Source organism: Oncorhynchus gorbuscha, linkage group LG21, assembly GCF_021184085.1.
Source record: "Oncorhynchus gorbuscha isolate QuinsamMale2020 ecotype Even-year linkage group LG21, OgorEven_v1.0, whole genome shotgun sequence".
Taxonomy (NCBI): Eukaryota; Metazoa; Chordata; class Actinopteri; order Salmoniformes; family Salmonidae; genus Oncorhynchus; species Oncorhynchus gorbuscha.
Window position 1 is genome coordinate 43,551,830 of NC_060193.1, and position 19,429 is coordinate 43,571,258.

Below are 19,429 nucleotides of genomic sequence, written 5' to 3' on the forward strand. Positions count from 1 at the left end.
TAAGCTTGGTCTCATATTAGAAGGTGAGCCCCTTCCATCCCTACACACAAACCGTGTATGTAGACAATAGTTGTAACATAGTTGAATAGTTGTAACATGTACTGTGTATAGTACACTGTTATATACCGTTAAATAGCAGATGTGTTTGTAGAGAAATATGGTACAGAGAACACAAGTAAAACCCTGTATAATTTTTAAATGCCATAAAGATGTGTATTTATTTTTACAAATTTTTTTTTTTTTCTCCAATGATTCATTTTTGATGTTGCACTCATAAGGGTGTGAATGTCTTATCAATACATCCTAGTTCACCCTGTCGATATCCTCCCCGGAAATACTGCGTCTACACTCCGAAATAAAAAAACAAAGTTGAGGAGAATCTTTCTTGAACATTTTATTATTAGAGAAATCCAACAGACCTTGAAAAGCAGGTCAGCCATATTGGACATTCAATGTTCATACATAAATATTCTTTAAAAAACAAACTAAAGAAAATAAAAACACTAAGCAAAAAAGCCAAATGAAAAAAATTAAACAGCCTTCATTCCAAACATTTTACATATAAAAATAGCTTTTTTTCTGTTTCTAGAAGGGCCTTAAAGGCCTAGTGTGGGTTGTCTTGGACACTGTGATGAGTGTTGAGTAATATAGTCAAACATAGGCATGCATGAGGGTGTGACATCACATCCCGCAGTAGTGGTATGTCACTCCAATCCGGCCATGTCACCCCCCTCCTCCTCCTCTTCCTCTTCTTCCTCCTCGCTCTCGCCCTCCTCCTCCTCGCTGTGTCCTCCCATCATCACCTGCTGCATGGCCAGTGTTGCACCGTCTGAGGTCAGTGTCTGCAGCTCGTCTACACTCATGCCCATCGTCACCATGGTCACTGAGGAAAAAGATCAAGCTTCAGCCACATGTTCCTACTGTGATTTCTCACTTGCGGTTTAATAAATCACAACAGGAGCATATCAGAGTTGCAGACTTTTCATATTATTCATTTTTCTGGGCATTTACCGTCATCGTCCATGGCCACCTCTTGCCCTACACCGGCCGAGGCAATGTTGTTGGCCATGGGCCAGAAACGCTGGGTGGGCCGGCTCTGGGGAGTCCTCTTCCTGCTCTTGGGCGTGTCTGAGGCACTGCTGTCCATCATGGGCTGTAGGATACGCCTCCTAGCATTAATGAACCTGGAGAGGGAGAGACGGACAGGGGCTAAGCCAATCATCTGAGGCCACATTTCTACACTTGGGTATAAGGTGTGTGTGTGAAAGATTGCCTCACCAGTTGTTGACCTGCAGCAGGGTCAGGTTGGTCTGTATGGCGAGCTGTTTCTTCTCGTCCTCTGTGGGATAGGGATGCTGAGAGAGAAAGAAAGAGAGAGAAGGGTAAAGAACACAAACAATCATTGACAGCAAATGAGTTGTATTAGCTCCCTATTAAGCCGAGTAGGTGGATGACTGTGAGACTGTTGATGGATGACGTAAGACTAAAAGTCCATTTGTATTGGAACGGCACAGGATGTTGATTAAATAAAGTCGCTTCGATGTGAATTAAGAGTTCGGAGCAGCCTGGCCACTAGTCGGATACCTTTTTACCCAATTTCTCTGTTACTTGATCTGCCATCATGCAACGTTTGTGGGCACCACATCGACCATTAATAACACCGGTATAAATTGCTAGTGGGCCATGTGGGGAAATATGATGAGGTACTGGGAGGTTGGGCTTTCGCCCCAACCAGGATGTATTTAGATTCAACTTTAGGATGTACAAAGGCCTGAGGGCCAGGATTGGATGCTCGGGAGCAAGCAGAGAGGAACAAGCTGTAGTGAAGACGCGTCATCTCAAAGTGTCTTTGTGAGGGCTAGGTTGTTCTAACATCTGGCTGCTAGTTAACTGTCTCTTACACACACGCGCAGGCACACAACAAACACACACCTACACCCACACATGCACGAACACACACAGGGAACAAAGGGTCTCTGTTAGCTACCAGTCTGGTTAGGTCCACCATTGGGCCTGTGGGCTGTCTACTGATTAACCTCTGATTAGCATTTAGCCAGCAGACCATGGGCCAGTCATATGAGGACCTAACACATCCGTCTCTGTCAACGCAACCGCTCCGAGCCATCATGGGACGAGCCATCGTGACGGGGGCCAAATGCATGCACGTGCACACAAGCATGCTCAGACACCCTTGGAATAACCTAGCAGAGCTTTACTCTGGGTTACATTACATTCAGTTATAGTTGAAATTATTCTAATCTTAGGAACGGTTGAGACGAGGTGTTTTTCACTCACCCCTATGTGTTGGAAGAGCCAGGTGCGCATGATGTTGGTGGCTGATTTGGGCAGGACCCCCCTCTTGTTGCTCTTGGATGAGCTGTCCTCCTGGGTGAAGAAACTGCTTAGGTCCTGATTGAGTTGCAACTGGAGCTGTACACACACACACACACACACACACAGTCAATTAAATAATAATATAATAATATATGCCATTTAGCAGACGCTTTTATCCAAAGCGACTTACAGTCATGTGTGCATACATTCTACGTATGGGTGGTCCCGGGGATCGAACCCACTACCCTGGCGTTACAAGCGCCATGCTCTACCAACTGAGCTACAGAAGGACCATGAAGGACCACAATTCACAGAACCGGCTGTAGTTTGTGTGACCGTGTGTCTGTCTGTGTGTGTGGTGTATTCCTCACCTGTGTGTTGTTGATGCGTATTGTCTGGGGTGAGATAGCTTGTCCCACCACCTGTCCCTGAGGAGTGACTACTGTGATGGGCTGGTACACTGTACCACCTGCTCATACACACAAATAAAAGTTAGGGCATTTTTGGTAACACCTTGATCCAAGGACCCTCAGCACCTCACCATAATCAACTTTGAAATCAACTCTGAAAAAAAAGAGGCAACATTCACAGATTCAAGAAAACTGACTAAAACAGGGAGGGACTACCTGAACCTGCTAAGAAAATATTGTTTTCGTTATCCGCTGAAAAAAGTTTTGCCACGGTGTGCCATAATTAATATGACCCAGTATTTCTAGAAGTTGTCTTAACAGGGACACAGTAAGGCCGGAGAGGAGAGGGTACCTGTAGAGGTGGTATGCCACGGAGACATACCTGCTAACACTTGGCCAGCAGAATTGACTGTTGTCAGGGTAACGTTGCCCTGCTGCAGGGCCGAGGCTGACATCACAATTCCTTGAGGGCTGAGGGTTCCTGTGAGTGGGCTGGAGGTCTGGGGGAGGGGGGAAACACACAGAATTAGCCTTACTGCATTCACATTCATGTGTTCATCTTGTATAATTGTACTATTATGCGCTTCTCATTTAATCCCAATACAATAGCCAAAGTTCCCTCTGGGAAAGATACAAATAATCTATGAAGGAGAAATGTGTGTGTATAACCTGTGTGTGAGTGTGTGTACCTGTATCTGGACAGGGGAACAGGGGCTGTCAGTTTCTCCTCCACTCAGCAGGGTCTCACTGTTCATCTTGGTGCGCAGGCAGGCGATGTAGCGGCTACAGAAGTCCTTACACAAGTCGCTCACTTTCTCCAGCTCCAGGAGGTGTATACGCAGCACCTGGATGGCCTTCACCATCTGGGGTCAGAGGTCAAAGGTCAGGTGAGGTCATTAGCAGTCCATGGGTAGGTATGCTGCCAACCCATAACTCTAACCCTGACCGTAGCCAAGGGTTAAGCTTAACCCTTACCAATTAGGTCATTCAACATAAGTTTGCTGGTCAGTCATGTCTCTTCAGTTCTTTCCAATAAAGACATGGGTCACAACATGTATTTCTTTTTGATAAAACATTTACCATCACACATACACTCTTTCAATTGATCGATGTAAAGAGGCAATTCAAGAGTGGTTTGTTGAGGGGCACAACAGCCGTGGAACTTCGTTATATTATCTTATAACGTCAAAGACAGACGTGTAATAGCTAGGTCATGTTCATTAGGTACCAAAAGGAAGAAAACATACAAACAGGAAAGGACCAACTGGGCATATCCAATAAGAAACAACTATTTTTTTCTCCAGTTGCACAACATTTTCAAATGTTTTCAGTTGCATGCCCAAATGAACAAGACCCTGGTAGTGCAGAGTTCCTCACCAGGTTGTCAACGTCCGGGTCGTCACAGAAGAAGCCCTTGCCCTCTTTCTTCTGGCTACGGACAAAGCTCTCAATGTCCACGTTGAAGCTGGCAGAGCTGACGCAGTCCGAGCTCTGAGTCGACTGCTCACACTTCTCAAAGAGCAGTGCCAGCAGAGGGAACAGGGGGTGCCTGCAAAGGATTAACGCCACAGTCGGCGCAGTTAATGAAAGTACACAAACACACAGTCATGCACCGACGCTCGCAACATCCACACAAGCTCACAGTCATAAACAGGACAAGGGAAGGAAAATGAAGGAGGAGGGGGGGGGGGGGGGGGGGGGGGGACAGAGGGAAACAGCTCTGATGAAGAGGATGGAGTGGAGGAGTACCATGACTCGCCTACCTGTAGATGGCCTGCTTGTCTGTGTCCATGGGCATCTGGGGCTGCATGGCAGAGGGGCTGCCTGCTCCCCCCTCGCTTCCCTCGGTCAGACTCTGCTCCGGATCCCCCTCCGCTCCCACGCGCATCTGCACCAAGACCTTTACCCAGGGAAGAGACAAGTATGGTAAAGAGAAGAGTGGTAAACAAGGCAGATAAAATAGAAGGAGTGTGGAGGAGAACAGATGGGATAGGAGTGAAATCCAGTAAAGTTAGTCAGTGGTTGGTAGAGGACTCCCCCTCAGGGTGGTAATGGGGTGAGTACACATATCACAGGGAGAGGAGAGAGATATTGGTCTGACTCTTTCCACTCATAACACTGTCTCAATTCAGCGGCTTTCAGACACCGCCTTAGCCATTTATCTACTCACATTGAACCCTGATGAATACACTGTCTGTAACTTCTACACACAGTTATAAATTACTCATGATCCATTCTAGTCCTTCCCTGTTTCAACAGTTTTTTCCATTTGGTTTCTAGTGAACACACGACCCTGTCCTACACTGCCTCAGGTCAGGCTCATTCCAACTGTGCCTAATTCTTCACTGGATCTGAGATTCGTTGGTCTTTAAAGTGGTCCTCTGTAGCACAGTTGGTAGAGCACAGTGCGTGCAATGCCAGGATTGTGGGTTTGATTAATGAGACCACCCACACGGGAAAAATGTATGCACTCATGACTGCAAGTAATTTTATACTGAACAAAATATAAAAACGTGCAACAATTTCAAAGATTTTACTGAGTTACAGTTCATATAAGGAAATTAGTCAATTGAAATAAATTCCTTAGGCCCTAATCTATGGATTTCGCATGGATGGGACTACAGATATGCATCTGTTGGTCACAGATACCTAAAGTAGGGGAGTGGATCAGAAAACCAGTCTATCTTTCATCAGCTGTCCGGTTGTCTGGTCTCAGACGATCCAGCAGGTGAATAAGCCAGATGTGGAGGTCCTGGGCTGGCGTGCTAACCCGTGGTCTGCGGTTGTGAGGCCGGTTGGACGAACTGCCAAAACAACGTTGGTAGAGAAATGAACATTCGATTCTCTGGCAACAACTCTGGTGGACATTCCTGCAGTCAACATGCCAATTGCACACTCCCTCAAAACTTGAGGCATCCGTGGCAACGTGTTGTGTAACAAAACAGCACATTTTAGTGGCCTTTTACTGTCCCCAGCACAAGGTGCACCTGTGCAATGATCATGCTGTTTAATGCCACACTTGTCAGGTGGAAGGATTATCTTGGCAAAAGAGAAATGCTCACTAACAGGGATGTAAACAAATGAGTACACTCAATGAGAGAAATAAGCTTTTTGTGCGTATGGAAAATATCTGAGATCTTTTATTTCATGAAACCAACACTTTACATGTGGCGTTTATATTTTTGTTCCGTATAGATAAAAGCATATGCTAAATGGCATAGATTATATTAAAATGACATGTAGGATGAGGAATATTGCCTCTCTCCTACTTGCACACCGTAGATGTGTGGCTGTTACAGTATTTGAAAAACATTCCCCCACTCACGGTCTCTGGATATTGATGGTCCTTGCCCTTGTGATTGCCATGTGATGGCGCAACAATGACTTTGATTGAAAGGCAAATGTGTTAAAATACACATTTATGTGAGAGCTAGAAGATGTGTGGTTAGACTCAGCCCCCGCTATCTCTGCCATGTTTGCTGGGAGGCCATGGAGTCCACAGAGGATTGATAGACTTTTAACGCGTGTAATATTAACTTTCACAGCAGCTCATTGAAATTGGGAATTCAGGACAGGAACACTTCTTCAGACAGTTATTCATTTACTAGTGAATTTGTGGTTAAGTTTGGGGTATATAACATCACACAGCTAATTCATTGGAATATGGCCACCCACTTTGTAAAATGTTCAAACTTCACTCCTCCTCGTCTTCAATCTCTTACCTGATCTACCTCAGGGTACTCATCTAGAGATGCCGACTGGGCTTCCATCATGGTTGCTGCCAATGATGCCAATACACGGGCATTCCAGTCCAAGACCTAAGACCTGTGTGGCTACCAGTCCTACAGACAAATGCATCAGACATGGGGTTTAGATAAGGTTTTCGTTGTTGTCATAGATTAGATATAACCATTGCATGATACATACATAGCCAATGAAGAACGTAGAGTCGGGGTACTATGCCAACACAGGGCCTTTCTTTCTGGGGTAGGAGGATTCATCTTTTTTGGAGTGTGGTAAATGCTTGCTCACTGTATGCGTGTATCAGAATGGTATTTAGACAGTGCAGTTATCAATTCACGCGCGTGCAGGGTGGGAGGTATGTTGTACAGTCAGTAGCCCTAACTTCCGGGCACACATTTTGATTATATAAAGCTTTTTTTCGCAATGTTCACCAAGCATCATCCTAAACTGGGACACTAGGCCCACGAATCTCTTTTTAGCAAGCCGTATCCATTGGCAAAAATAAATAAGGGGGGAAAAAATCAAATGTGTTTCCATAACAAACAAAAAAGTGCAAACAATTTCGTGTCAATTTGATTACTAGTGTATCCTACCCTCGCTGTCTAAAGATCGTATAGCGGCTCAGGCTATACATGTAGCAGATAATATTGGTGCTTTCAAATGTTGAACAAATAAAACTGTCAACAGCACACATCCCATCTACATTGCGGTCATCACTAGGTATCTCTCATAATAACATTCGAATATCCAATAGTCTGTAGATGAGTCAACACACGCTTGGCCTTCTCATTCACCATTTCCAATGCGCCTTTTCCAAACAAGCGGACATCTTTTTTTTCTCTCGCCACAACAGCTTGCCTTTATGTGTGATCAGTCTTTTTGGCTCACTGTCCATTCTGCAAAGTGCACATTGGCTCATTCCATGGCGAGCCACTGCATTCAAGCATGTTGCGTCGATTGTTAGATTGATGGGCGACGAAAAAAAAGAGGAATTTGAGTGACAGCTTACCTTAGTGCCAATCTTCGTCACAGTGACAAGGGGCTGCTGCAATCCGGGCCCGCAGTTTTCGTGTGTCGTCACTACGTATAGGCTCGCAGACTATTTTCTCTCATTAATATTCAACATGTGGGAGGAGAAGCAATTCCGAACATGCCTTGTCCCGCCCCTAGAGGCCGATATCCTTCCCCTTATGCTTAAATTATGATTACAAATTATTATTAGGAATTAAAAATACATTTATATTATATAAAATGTATACACACTTAAAAGTGTATGTAATGGACTAGGCCTACAAATGACTAAAACATGAATCATTGAAAAATTATCCCTAACAATTGACGACATGAGTTTTATATTTCTGATGCAATGACAACTTTTTAAACAAAGAAGTGAAGGAGACTACCCATACTAAGACATAAAAAAAAAATTAAGATGGCTATTGGTCAGATTTAATTCAAAGACAAAAAAAGACAGAGTGAAGATAATTTTGCAGAACAATCACCTAACTTGGGCCCTGAAAAGAGAAAGAAAAGCGACACTGTACACTGTGAAATCTATGCTCCTAAATTAAGATGTAGATTATTGATATAAAGTGCATCACAGATGATCAAAGGATAGTAGAACGTATGCCTAGACTGACCTGACTTTTTAAATGTCATTTAAACTACAACCAAATCTTACCAAAATGAACAAAGGACGGATACTTATGAACACACAATTGACTCACCAGGGAACTAAAAATCAGGGAACTCAGTGAGGTCACCACCACACAACCGCTGTCGTTTGGCCATCTCCTCAGACAGTGCTTTCTCGTACTTATCCACCAAGCCCCCAGAGGCTCTGATATCAAATAAAATGTTATTTGTCACATGCGCCAAATACAACAGGTATTACAGTAAAATGCTTACTTACAAGCCCTTAACCAACAATGCAGTTTTAAGAAAAAAAAAGAGGTAAGAATAACAAATAATTAAAGAGCAGCAGTAAATAACAATAGTTGGGCTATATACAGGGGGTACCGATACAGGGTCAATGTGCGGGGACACCGGTTAGTCGAGGTAATATAGGTAATATATACATGAAGGTAGAGTTATTGAAGTGACTATGCAAATATAATAACAGGAAGTAGCATCAATGTTCCGGGGGGGGGGGGGGGGGGGGGGGCTAGTTTGGGTAGCCATTTGATTAGTTGTTCAGGAGTCTTATTGTTTGGCGGGTAGAAGCTATTTAGGAGCCTCTTGGACCTAGACTTGGCGCTCCGGTACCGCTTGCCGTGCGATAGCAGAGAGGACATCTATGACTAGGGTGGCTGGAGTCTTGGCAATCTGACACCGCCTGGTATGGAGGTGCTGGATGGCAGGTAGCTTGACCCCAGTGATGTACTGGGCCGTACGTACTATCTTGTGTAGTGCCTTGTGCTCAGAGGCCATGCAGTTGCCATAACAGGCAGTGATGCAACCCGTCAGGATGCTCTCGATGGTGCAGCTGTAAAACCTGTTGAGGATCTGAGGACCCATGCCAAATAATTTCAGTCTCCTGAGGGGGAATAGGTTTTGTCATGCCCTCTTCGGGACTGTCTTGGTGTGCTTGGACCAGGTTAGTTTGTTGGTGATGTGGACGCCAAGGAACTTGAAGCTCTCAACCTCCTCCACCACAGCCCAGTCGATGAGAATAAGCACTTGCTCGGTCCTCCTTTTCCTGTAGTCCACAATCATCTCATATGTCTTGATCACGTTGAGGGAGAGGTTGTTGTCCTGGCACCACATGGTCAGGTCTTAGACCTCTTCCCTATAGGCTGTCTCATCGTTTTCGTTGATCAGGCCTACCTACCACTGTTGTGTCATCAGCAAACCTAATGAGGGTGTTGGAGTCGTGCCTGGCCGTGGAGTCATGAGTGAACATGAAGTACAGGAGGGGGCTGAGCACGCACCCCTGAAGGGGCCCCGTGTTGAGGATCAGCGTGGTGGATGTGTTGATACCTACCCTTACCACCTGGGGGCGGCACGTCAGGAAGTCCAGGATCCAGTTACAGAGGGAGGTGATTAGTCCCAGGGTCCTTAGCTCAGTGATGAGCTTTGAGGGCACTCTGGTGTTGAACGCTGAGCTGTAGTCAATGAATAGCATTCTCACGTAGGTGTTCCTTTTGTCCAGCTGGGAGTGCAATAGAGATGGCATCAACTATGGATCTGTTTGGGCGGAATGCAAATTGTAGTGGGTCTAGGGTTTCTGGGATAATGATGTTGATGTGAGCCATGACCAGCCTTTCATAGCATTTCATGGCTACAGACGTGAGTGCTACGGGTCGGTAGTCATTTAGGCAGGTTACCTTAGTGTTCTTAGGCACAGGGACTATGGTGGTCTACTTGAAACATGTTGGTATTACAGACTCAGACAGGGAGATGTTGAAAATGTCAGTGAAGACACTTTCTTTCCTGGATCAGCTTTAATTGTTGCTTCCATCAATGTAATTGTCTGCATCATTTCCAATCCCCCATATATTTTTGGTAAATATATATAGTGAATACACTTGCCAGTTGGTCACCATATGCTCTCAGTACTCATCCTGGTAACCTGTTTGAAGGTCTTACTCACATCGGCTGCAGAGAGCGTGATCACACAGTCGTCCGGAACAGCTGATGCTCACATGCATGTTTCAGTGTTACTTGCCTCGAAGTGAGCATAGAAGTTATTTAGCTCATCTGGTAGGCTCGTGTCACTGTGCAGCTCTCGGCTGTGCTTCCCTTTGTAGTCTGTAATAGTTTGCAAACCCTGCCACATCCGACGAGCGTCGGAGCCGGAGTAGTAACATTTGATCTTAGTCCTATACTGATGCTTTGCCTGTTTGATGGTTCGTCAGAGGGCATAGCGGGATTTCTTATAAGCTTCCGGGTTAGAGTCCCGCTCCTTGAAGCGGCAGCTCTACCCTTTAGCTCAGTGCAAATGTTTCCATATTCCAGTCTGTGCCAGGAAAGCAGTCCTGTAGTTTAGCATCTGCTTCGTCTGACCACTTTTTTATAGACCGAGTCACGGGTGCTTTCTGCTTTCATTTGTGCTTGTAAGCAGAAATCAGGAGGATAGAATTATTGTCAGATTTGTCAAATGGAGGGTGAGGGAGAGCTTTGTACACGTCTCTATGTGTTGAGTAAAGGTGGTCTATACATTTTTTTCCCTCTGGTTGCTCATTTAACATGCTGATAGAAATGAGGTAAAACTGATTTAAGTTTCCCTGCATTAAAGTCTCCGGCCACTAGGAGCGCCGTCTCTGGATGAGCGTTTTCCTGTTTGCTTATGGCCATATACAGCTCATTGAGGGCGGTTTTAGTGCCAGCTGTGGTGGTATGTAGACAGCTACGAAAAATACAGTTGAAAACTCTCTCGGTAGATAGTGTGGTCTACAGCTTATCATGAGATACTCTCGCCTGATCCTCGAAAGGCACTCTGATCTTTTCCCACTAAATCTCAGTTTCCTTCTCCAGCGAATCATGGGGATCTGGGCCTGGTCGGGTGTCTGTAGTAGTATATCCCTCCCGTCCAACTCATTGAAGAAGAACTCTTCTTCCAGTTTGAGGTGAGCAATCGCAGTTCTGATGTCCAGAAGCTGTTTTTGGTCATAAGAGACGGTAGCATCAACATTATGTACTAAACAAGTTACGAACAACACACACACAAAAAAAATAGCATGGTTGGTTAAGAGCCGATAAGACGGCAGCCCTACGCTCTGGCGCCATCGTTCCAAGGCTGGGTAAATCAGGGAGTGTTGGGGTTGGAAGATGGAAAGAAGTGATGAAAACATGGTGAGACATGAGGAATCAAAGAGACGGTGTAGAAAATGTACACCCTCTTTTAAAATTGTCACCTTCTGTTGCCTTATAGCCTGGAATTAAAATGGCTGGGAATAGTTTATTATTCCATTGATCTATACATCCTACCCCACAACTTCCAAGTGAAACAAATATTCAGATGTGTATTTATTTATATCAACAAGAACAAAAAAGGAAATAGCTTGGTTGGATAAGTGTCCACCCCCTTGTACTAGCAATCCTAAATTAGCTCAGGTTGTAACCAATCACCTTCAAAATCACACACCAAGTTAATTGGCCTCCATCTGTTTTATTGTAGTGATTAACATGATTTCAGGACTCATTCGGCAGTTCATGTGGGTTCCCTCTGCTGGGCAGTGAATTGCAAAGCAAACACTCAACCATGAGCATGAAGGAGCTTTCACAAGAACTCTGGGACAAAGCAGTGGAAAGGCGCAGATCAAGGGATGGGTGTTAACATATTTCAAAGGCCTTTAATATTCCCTGGCGCACGGTCAAGACGATTATTAAGAGGTGGAAGTTGTATGGCAACACTAAGACCCTGCTTAGATCAGTTTCTATTAAGGTATTTTTACTTTTACTCAAGTATGACAATTGGGTACTTTTCCCTCCAATGGCCGTCCCGCCAAACTGGATGACGGAGGAAGTAGGAGACTGATCAGAGAGGCTACCAAGAGTCCATTAGCAACTTGAAAAGAGCTACACACTTTTATAGCCAAGCTTGGTCAAAGTGTGCATGTGACAACTACAGTGCATTTGGAAAGTATTCAGACCCCTTGACTTTTTCCCCATTATGTTATGTTACAGCCTTATTCTCAAATTGATTAAATACATGTAAATACATCCTCATCAATCTACACACAATACCCTATAATGACAAAACAAAAACAGTTTTTTAGAAATGTTTGCAAATGTTTTAAATATAACAAAATAAATACCTTACCTTATTTATATAAGTATTCAGACCCTTTGCTAAAATTGAGCTCAAGTGCATCCTGTTTCCATTATCATCATTGAGATGTTTATACAAATTGTTTGGAGTCCACATGTGGTAAATGCAATTGATTGGACATTATATAAGGTCCCACAGTTGATACAGGTCACACAGGGCACGTCAGAGCAAGAATCAAGCCATGGGGTTGAAGGAATTGTCCATAGAGCTCCGAGACAGGATTGTGTCGAGGCACACATCTGGGGATACCAAAAATATCTGCAGCATTGAAGGTCCACAAGAACAGAATGGCCTTCATCATTCTTGAATAGAAGAAGTTTGTAACCACCAAGACTCTTCCTAGAGCTGGCCGCCCGGCCAAACTGAGCAATCGGGAGAGAAAGGCCTTGGTCAGGGAGATGACCAAGAACCCGATGGTCACTCTGACAGAGCTCTAGAGTTTTTCTGTGGAGATGGAAGAACCTTCCAGAAGGACAACCATCTCTGCAGCACTTCACCAATCAGGCCTTTATAGTAGAGTGTCCAGATGGAAGCCACTCCTCAGTAAAAGGTATATGACAGCACTCTTGGAGTTTGCCAAAAGACACCTAAAGACTCTCAGACCATGAGAAACAAAATTCTCTGGTCTAAGGAAACCAAAACTGAACTCTTTGGCCTGAATGCCAAGCGTCACGTCTGGAGGAAACCTGGCACCATCCCTATGGTGGTGTCAGCATCATGCTGTGGAGAGGTTTTTCAGCGGAAGGGACTGGGAGACTAGTCAGGATCGAGGGAAAAATGAATGGAGGACCTGCTCCAGAGTGCTCAGGAACTCAAACTGGGGTGAAGGTTCACCTTCCAACGGGACAGTGACCCTAAGCCCACATTCAAGACAACACAGGAGTGGCTTCGGGACAGGTCTCCGAATGTCCTTGAGTGGCCCAGCCAGAGCACGGACTTGAACCCGATTGGAGATCTTTGGAGAGACCTGAAAATAGCTGTGCAGCGACGCTCCCCATCCAACCTGACAGAGCTTTAAATGATCTGCAGAGAAGAATGGGAGAAACTCCCCAAATACAGGCGTGCCACGCTTGCAGCATCATTCATACCCAAAACGATTCTAGGCTGTAATCGCTACCAAAAGATGGTTCAACAAATTACTGAGTAAAGGGTCTGAATACTTATGCAAATGTGATATTATTATTATACACTTGAAAAATAAATGTGCACATCTGTCAAAAATCTTGCTTTTGCTTTGTCATTATGGGGTATTGTGTATAGATTGATGAGGGAGGAAAACGATTTAATCAATTTTAGAATAAGGCTGTAACGTAACAAAATGTGGAAAAAGTCAAGGGGTCTGAATACTTTCCAAATGCACTGTATATCCCACAATCTCCACAAATCTGGCATATACGGTAAAGTGACAAGAAGGAAGGCCATCTTGAGTCCCATTTGAAGTATGAAAAAAAAAACACTCGGGAGACTATGTAGCAAAATGTTTTGTGGTCTGATGAAACAAAAATGAAACTTTTGGGGCGGCAGCGTAGCCTAGGGGTTAGAGCGTTGGACTAGTAACCGGAAGGTTGCGAGTTCAAACCCCCGAGCTGACAAGGTACAAATCTGTCGTTCTGCCCCTGAACAGGCAGTTAACCCACTGTTCCCAGGCTGTCATTAAAAATAAGAATATGTTCTTAACTGAGTAAAATTAAAATAAAAAATAAAAATAAAAAGTGTTACGTTTGGCACAAACCCAACATAGCACATCACCCAAAGAACACCATCCCTACTGTGAAGCATGGTGGTAGCAGCATCATGTTATGGGGATTTTTCTCATTGTCAGGGACTAATGTGGTTGGAGGCTCCATATAGACTGGGTGTGATGCAATCGTGGAGCATCCAGAGGCATGCGAAGGCCAAATAGAGCTCCGTACCGCATCGCCATACGATTTCCAAATTTTGTAACAATGTGGAGGGCTCTGTATAGATCCGCTTTCACATGATTGGTTGACGGTAGTTGGGGGCGGTACATCCTGTATAAATACAAACTCACTTCATAACAGCTCTGTACTGATCTGCAAGTCAGGCTTCTGCTGAGGCCATATCGCCGCATGGATTGACCATGCGCCCAGATGTACTTCTCTCTCCAGAATCTGCAAAAGCCAACACGGGTGGGATGAGAATAGTTGGGTCAGGTTAAGGTTTTTGTCTTGTGGTTATCTAGATCTGGCACCGTCTTAAGGCATTTGTCTTATTTCATCAAACTGTAAACTTAAAGCATTAGACAAGCTCAATGCATATACAGTTGAAGCCGGAAGTTTACATACACCTTAACCAAATACATGTAATTTTTCACAATTCCTGTTTTTCACAATTCCTGTTTTTCACATTTAATCCTAGTAAAAATGTCCTGTCTTAGGTCAGTTAGGATCACCACTTTATTTTAAGAACGTGAAATGTCAGAATAATAGTTGAGAGAATGATTTATTTCAGCTTTTACTTCTTTCATCACATTCCCAGTGGGTCAGAAGTGTACATACACTCAATTATTAAATTGTTTATCTTGGGTCAAACATTTTGGGTAGCCTTCCACAAGCTTCCCACAATAAGTTGGGTGAATTTTGGCCCATTCCTCCTGACAGAGCTGGTGTAAGTGAGTCAGGTTTGTAGGTCTCCTTACTCGCACACGCTATTTCAGTTCTGCCCACAAATATTCAATAGGATTGATGTCAGGGCTTTGTGATGGGCACTCCAATACCTTGCCTTTGCTGTCCTGAAGCCATTTTGCCACAACTTTGGAAGTATGCTTAGGGTCAATGTCCATTTGGAGATCCATTTGCGACCAAGCTTTAACTTCAACTGATGTCTTGGGATGTTGCTTCAATATATCCACATAATTTTCCCCCCCCACCTATGTTGTGAAGTTCACCAGTCCCTCCTGCAGCAAAGCACCCCCACAACATGATGCTGCCACCCCTGTGCTTCTTCGGCTTGCAAGTCTCCCCCTTTTTCCTCCAAACATAACGATGGTCATTATTGTCAAACAGTTCTATTTTTGTTTCATCAGACCAAAAGTACAATCTTTGTCCCCATGTGCAGTTGCAAATCATAGCCTGGCTTTTTTATGGTGTTTTTTTCCTTGCGGAGCGGGCTTTCAGGTTGTCGGTATAAGACTCGATTTACTGTGGATATAGAAACGTTTGTACCCGTTTCCTCCAGCATCTTCACAAGGTCCTTTGCTCTTGTTCTGGGATTGATTTGCACTTTTCGCACCAAAGTACGTTCATCTCTAGGAGACAGAACGTATGACAGCTGCGTGGTCCCATGGTGTTTATACGTGCGTACTATTGTTTGTACAGATGAACGTGGTACCTTCATGCATTTGGAAATTGCTCCCAAGGATGAACCAGACTTGTGGAGGTCTACAATTTGTTTTCTGAGGTCTTGGCTGATTTCTTTTGATATTCCCATGATGTCAAGCAAAGAGCCACTGAGTTTGAAGGTAGGCCTTGAAATACATCCACAATTACACCCCCAATTGATTCAAATGATGTCAATTAGCCTATCAGAAGCTTCTAAATCCATGACATCATTTTCTGGAATTTTCCAAGCTGTTTAAAGGCCCAGTCAGCTTAATGTATGTAAACTTCTGATCGACTGGAATTGTGATACAGTGAAATAATCAGTTTGTAAACAATTGTTGGAAAAACGACTTGTGTCATGCACAATGTAGATATCCTAACCGACTTGCCAAAACTATAGTTTGTTAACAACAAATTTGTGGAGTGGTTGAAAAACACGTTTTAATGACCCCAACCTAAGTGTATGTAAACTTCCGACTTCAAACATAGTTCATTTTATTAAAACACACAGGGTGTGTCTATATATGTAAAAATACTCATTTAAAAATATCCATCAATTGATTGGTAGAAAGAACAGATGACTTATGGTCGACCAATATTTATTTGGGTCGGGGACAGGCCTACAACAGACTCACAGCTGTAATTGCTGCCAAAAGTGCTTCCACCGGGTATTAACTCAGGGGGCTGGAGACTTATCCCATTCTGATATTTCAGTTAAGGGGATTTTTTTGTGTGTGGAAAAAATATATACAATACCAGTCATAAGTTTGGACACACCTACTCATTCAAGTTTTTTAAATATATATTTTAAAACTATTTTCTACATTGCAGAATAATAGTGAAGACATCAAAACTATGAAATAACACATGGAATCATGTAGTAACCAAAATAGTGTTAAACAAATCAACATATATTTTATATTTGAGATTCTTCAAAGTAGCCACCCTTTGTCTTGATGACAGCTTTGCACACTCTTGGCATTCTCTCAACCAGCTTCATGAAGTAGTCACCTGGAATGCATTTCAAAGAACAGGTGTGCCTTGTTAAAAGTTCATTTCTGTAATTTCTTTCCTTCTTAATACATTTGAGCCAATCGGTTGTGTTATGACAAATAAAATTAGAGTAAATAATAAATATTTTATGTCAATTAAAGTTGAAAAAAAATCAAGGTACATGTTGCTTTTATATATTTTGTTCAGTGTAGATAGCCATTATCAACAGCAGTTGCTGCTGCATGATTCTGAATGAAGTAATAATGCCCAAGAAGACAGTATTTGGAGGATATATTGGCATGGGCGTTTGAGACCAGAGACAAAGTTTCAATATTGAAACAATGTTGCAAATGTCAGAGACAGACAGTAAGGTTCATAAAAGTATCCTCTATTGAAAACCCAATTGCTAGTCTAAAATAAATGGGAGATAATGTCTAGATGGTTTTCACAGTGGATATCAAAGTTCATAAATTGTCTGGCTGGGCTGATGAGACTGGATTGGAGGTGAGATGGAACATAGTAAATAGGAATTTCAACATCATAGCTTCAGCCGGTGGTAACTTGTGGAACTTTAACCAATCAGCATCCAAAATTAGACCCACTCAACGAGACTACTAGGCTAACGACTGTAGCAAGTTAGATATCAAGCCAAACTGACTCGCGCTGAAATATGGTGAAGTACTTGGTAATAAACGGAGAACATTTCAAACAATACCAAAACCTGCGGACTCTCCTTCACTGCAGCCGATGTGAGTAAAACATTTGAACGTGTTAACCCTCGCAAGGCTGCAGGCCCAGAAGGCATCCCCAGCCGCGTCCTCAGAGCAAGCACAGACCAGCTGGCTGGTGTGTTTACGGACGTATTCAATCAATCCCTATCCCAGTCTTCTGTCCCCACATGCTTCAAGAGGGCCACCATTGTTCCTGTTCCCAAGAGAGCGAAGGTAACTGAACCCCGTAGCACTCACTTCCGTCATCATGAAGTGCTTTGAGAGACTAGTCAAGGACCATATCACCTCCACCCTACCTGACACACGACCCACTCCAATTTGCTTACCGCTCCAATTGGTCCACAGACGATGCAATCGCAACCACACTGCACACTGCCCTAACCCATCTGGACAAGAGGAATACCTATGTAAGAATGCTGTTCATCAACTACAGCTCAGCATTTAACACCACAGTACCCTCCAAACTCGTCATCAAGCTCGAGACCCTGGGTCTCGACCCCGCCCTGTGCAACTGGGTACTGGACTTCCTGACGGGCCGCCCCCAGGTGGTGAGGGTAGGGAACAACATCTCCAACCCGCTGATCCTCAACACTGGGGCCTCACAAGGGTGCGTTCTGAGCCCTCTCCTTGTACTCCCTGTTCACCCACAACTGCGTGGCCATGCACGCCTCCAACTCAATCATCAAGTTTGCAGACGACACTACAGTGGTAGGCTTGATTACCAACAACAACGAGACGGCCTACAGGGAGGAGATGGGGGCCCTCGGAGTGTGGTGTCAGGAAAATAACCTCACACTCAACGTCAACAAAACAGGAGATGATCGTGGACTTCAGGAAACAGCAGAGGGAGCACCCTCCTATCCACATCGACAGGACAATAGTGGAGGGTAGTAAGTTTTAGGTTCCTTGGCGTACACATCGCAGACAAACTGAATTGGTCCACCCACACAGACAGCATTGTGAAGAAGGCGCAGCAGCGCCTCTTCAACCTCAGGAGGCTGAAGAAATTTGGCTTGTCACCAAAAGCACTCACAAACTTTTACAGATGCACAATCGAGAGCATCCTGTCGGGCTGTATCACCTAAATGTAAATGTGGTACGGCAACTGCTCCGCCCACAACTGTAAGGCTCTCCAGAGGGTAGTGAGGTCTGCACAACGCATCACCGGGGGCAAACTACCTGCCCTCCAGGACACCTACACCACCCGATATCATAGGAAGGCGATAAAGATCATCAAGGACAACAATCACCCGAGCCACTGCCTGTTCACCCCGCTATCATCCAGAAGGCGAGGTCAGTACAGGTGCATCAAAGCTGGGACCAAGAGACTGAAAAACAGCTTCTATCTCAAGGACATCAGACTGTTAAACAACCACCACTAACATTGAGTGGCTGCTGCCAACATACTGACTCAACTCCAACTACTTTAATAATGGAAAAATTTATGTAAAAAATGTATCACTAGCCACTTTAAACAATGCCACTTAAAATGTTTTCATTCCCTACATTACTCATCTCATACATATATACTGTACTCAATACCATCTACTGCATCTTGCCTATGCCGCTCTGTACCATCACTCCTTCATATATCTTTATGTACATATTCTTCATTCCTTTTACACTTGTGTGTATAAGGTAGTTGTTGTGAAATTGTTAGGTTAAATTAATCGTTGGTTATTACTGCATTGTCGGAACTAGAAGCACAAGCATTTCGCTACACTCGCATTAACATCTGCTAACCATGTGTCGGTGACAAATAACATTGAATTTGATTTGATATCTGTTTTCATTACTACCTTGAATGAGCAATCACAGAATGCCATCTAAACGGAAACAAATGTGAAAACAAATTTAGTTCCACCCTCTTACCTCAAAGAACGAAATGACCAAAATGTCACACATCAAGACATTCTCAGTTTCAATGTGACGCATATGCAAGTTCGACACAAAAACAACACATATGGCTATTTCAACGTCAAACTCCGCCAAATCCAGTGAAGTTCTGTTGCCCCAAACGTTCCTCGCATAACAAAATTGCGGCCATGCTGAAACACCAGCCCCTTCAAATCATCAAGGTTACTGCTTTAACATGAATGATAC

The 19,429-nt window shown here is 43.9% G+C and overlaps 1 protein-coding gene and 1 long non-coding RNA gene across 4 annotated transcripts; both read right to left on the reverse strand.

Annotated features, from left to right (window-relative positions):
• Positions 1-379: 379 nt before the first annotated feature.
• On the reverse strand, positions 380-7,655 carry LOC124008779 (homeobox protein PKNOX1-like). 3 transcript variants are annotated; one of them, XM_046320323.1, is made up of 11 exons: positions 7,498-7,655; positions 6,467-6,586; positions 4,508-4,644; positions 4,122-4,293; positions 3,434-3,607; positions 3,097-3,244; positions 2,706-2,803; positions 2,296-2,430; positions 1,279-1,355; positions 1,012-1,184; positions 380-883 (listed from the first exon to the last, which is right to left on the reverse strand). In XM_046320323.1, the coding sequence occupies exons 2-11, from the start codon at positions 6,515-6,517 to the stop codon at positions 705-707; spliced, it is 1,344 nt and encodes a 447-aa protein (XP_046176279.1). In that variant the 5' UTR covers positions 6,518-6,586; positions 7,498-7,655; the 3' UTR covers positions 380-704. The 3 variants fall into 3 exon arrangements, with proteins under 3 accessions (XP_046176279.1, XP_046176281.1, XP_046176280.1); XM_046320325.1 differs by having other exon boundaries at positions 3,127-3,244; positions 7,498-7,654; XM_046320324.1 differs by lacking the exon at positions 7,498-7,655 and adding an exon at positions 6,672-7,442.
• Positions 7,656-8,026: 371 nt separating this feature from the next.
• LOC124008780 lies at positions 8,027-19,339 on the reverse strand. The gene is made up of 3 exons (XR_006834160.1): positions 19,199-19,339; positions 14,294-14,393; positions 8,027-8,328 (listed from the first exon to the last, which is right to left on the reverse strand). It is a non-coding gene; the product is annotated as an uncharacterized LOC124008780 (long non-coding RNA).
• Positions 19,340-19,429: the final 90 nt, after the last annotated feature.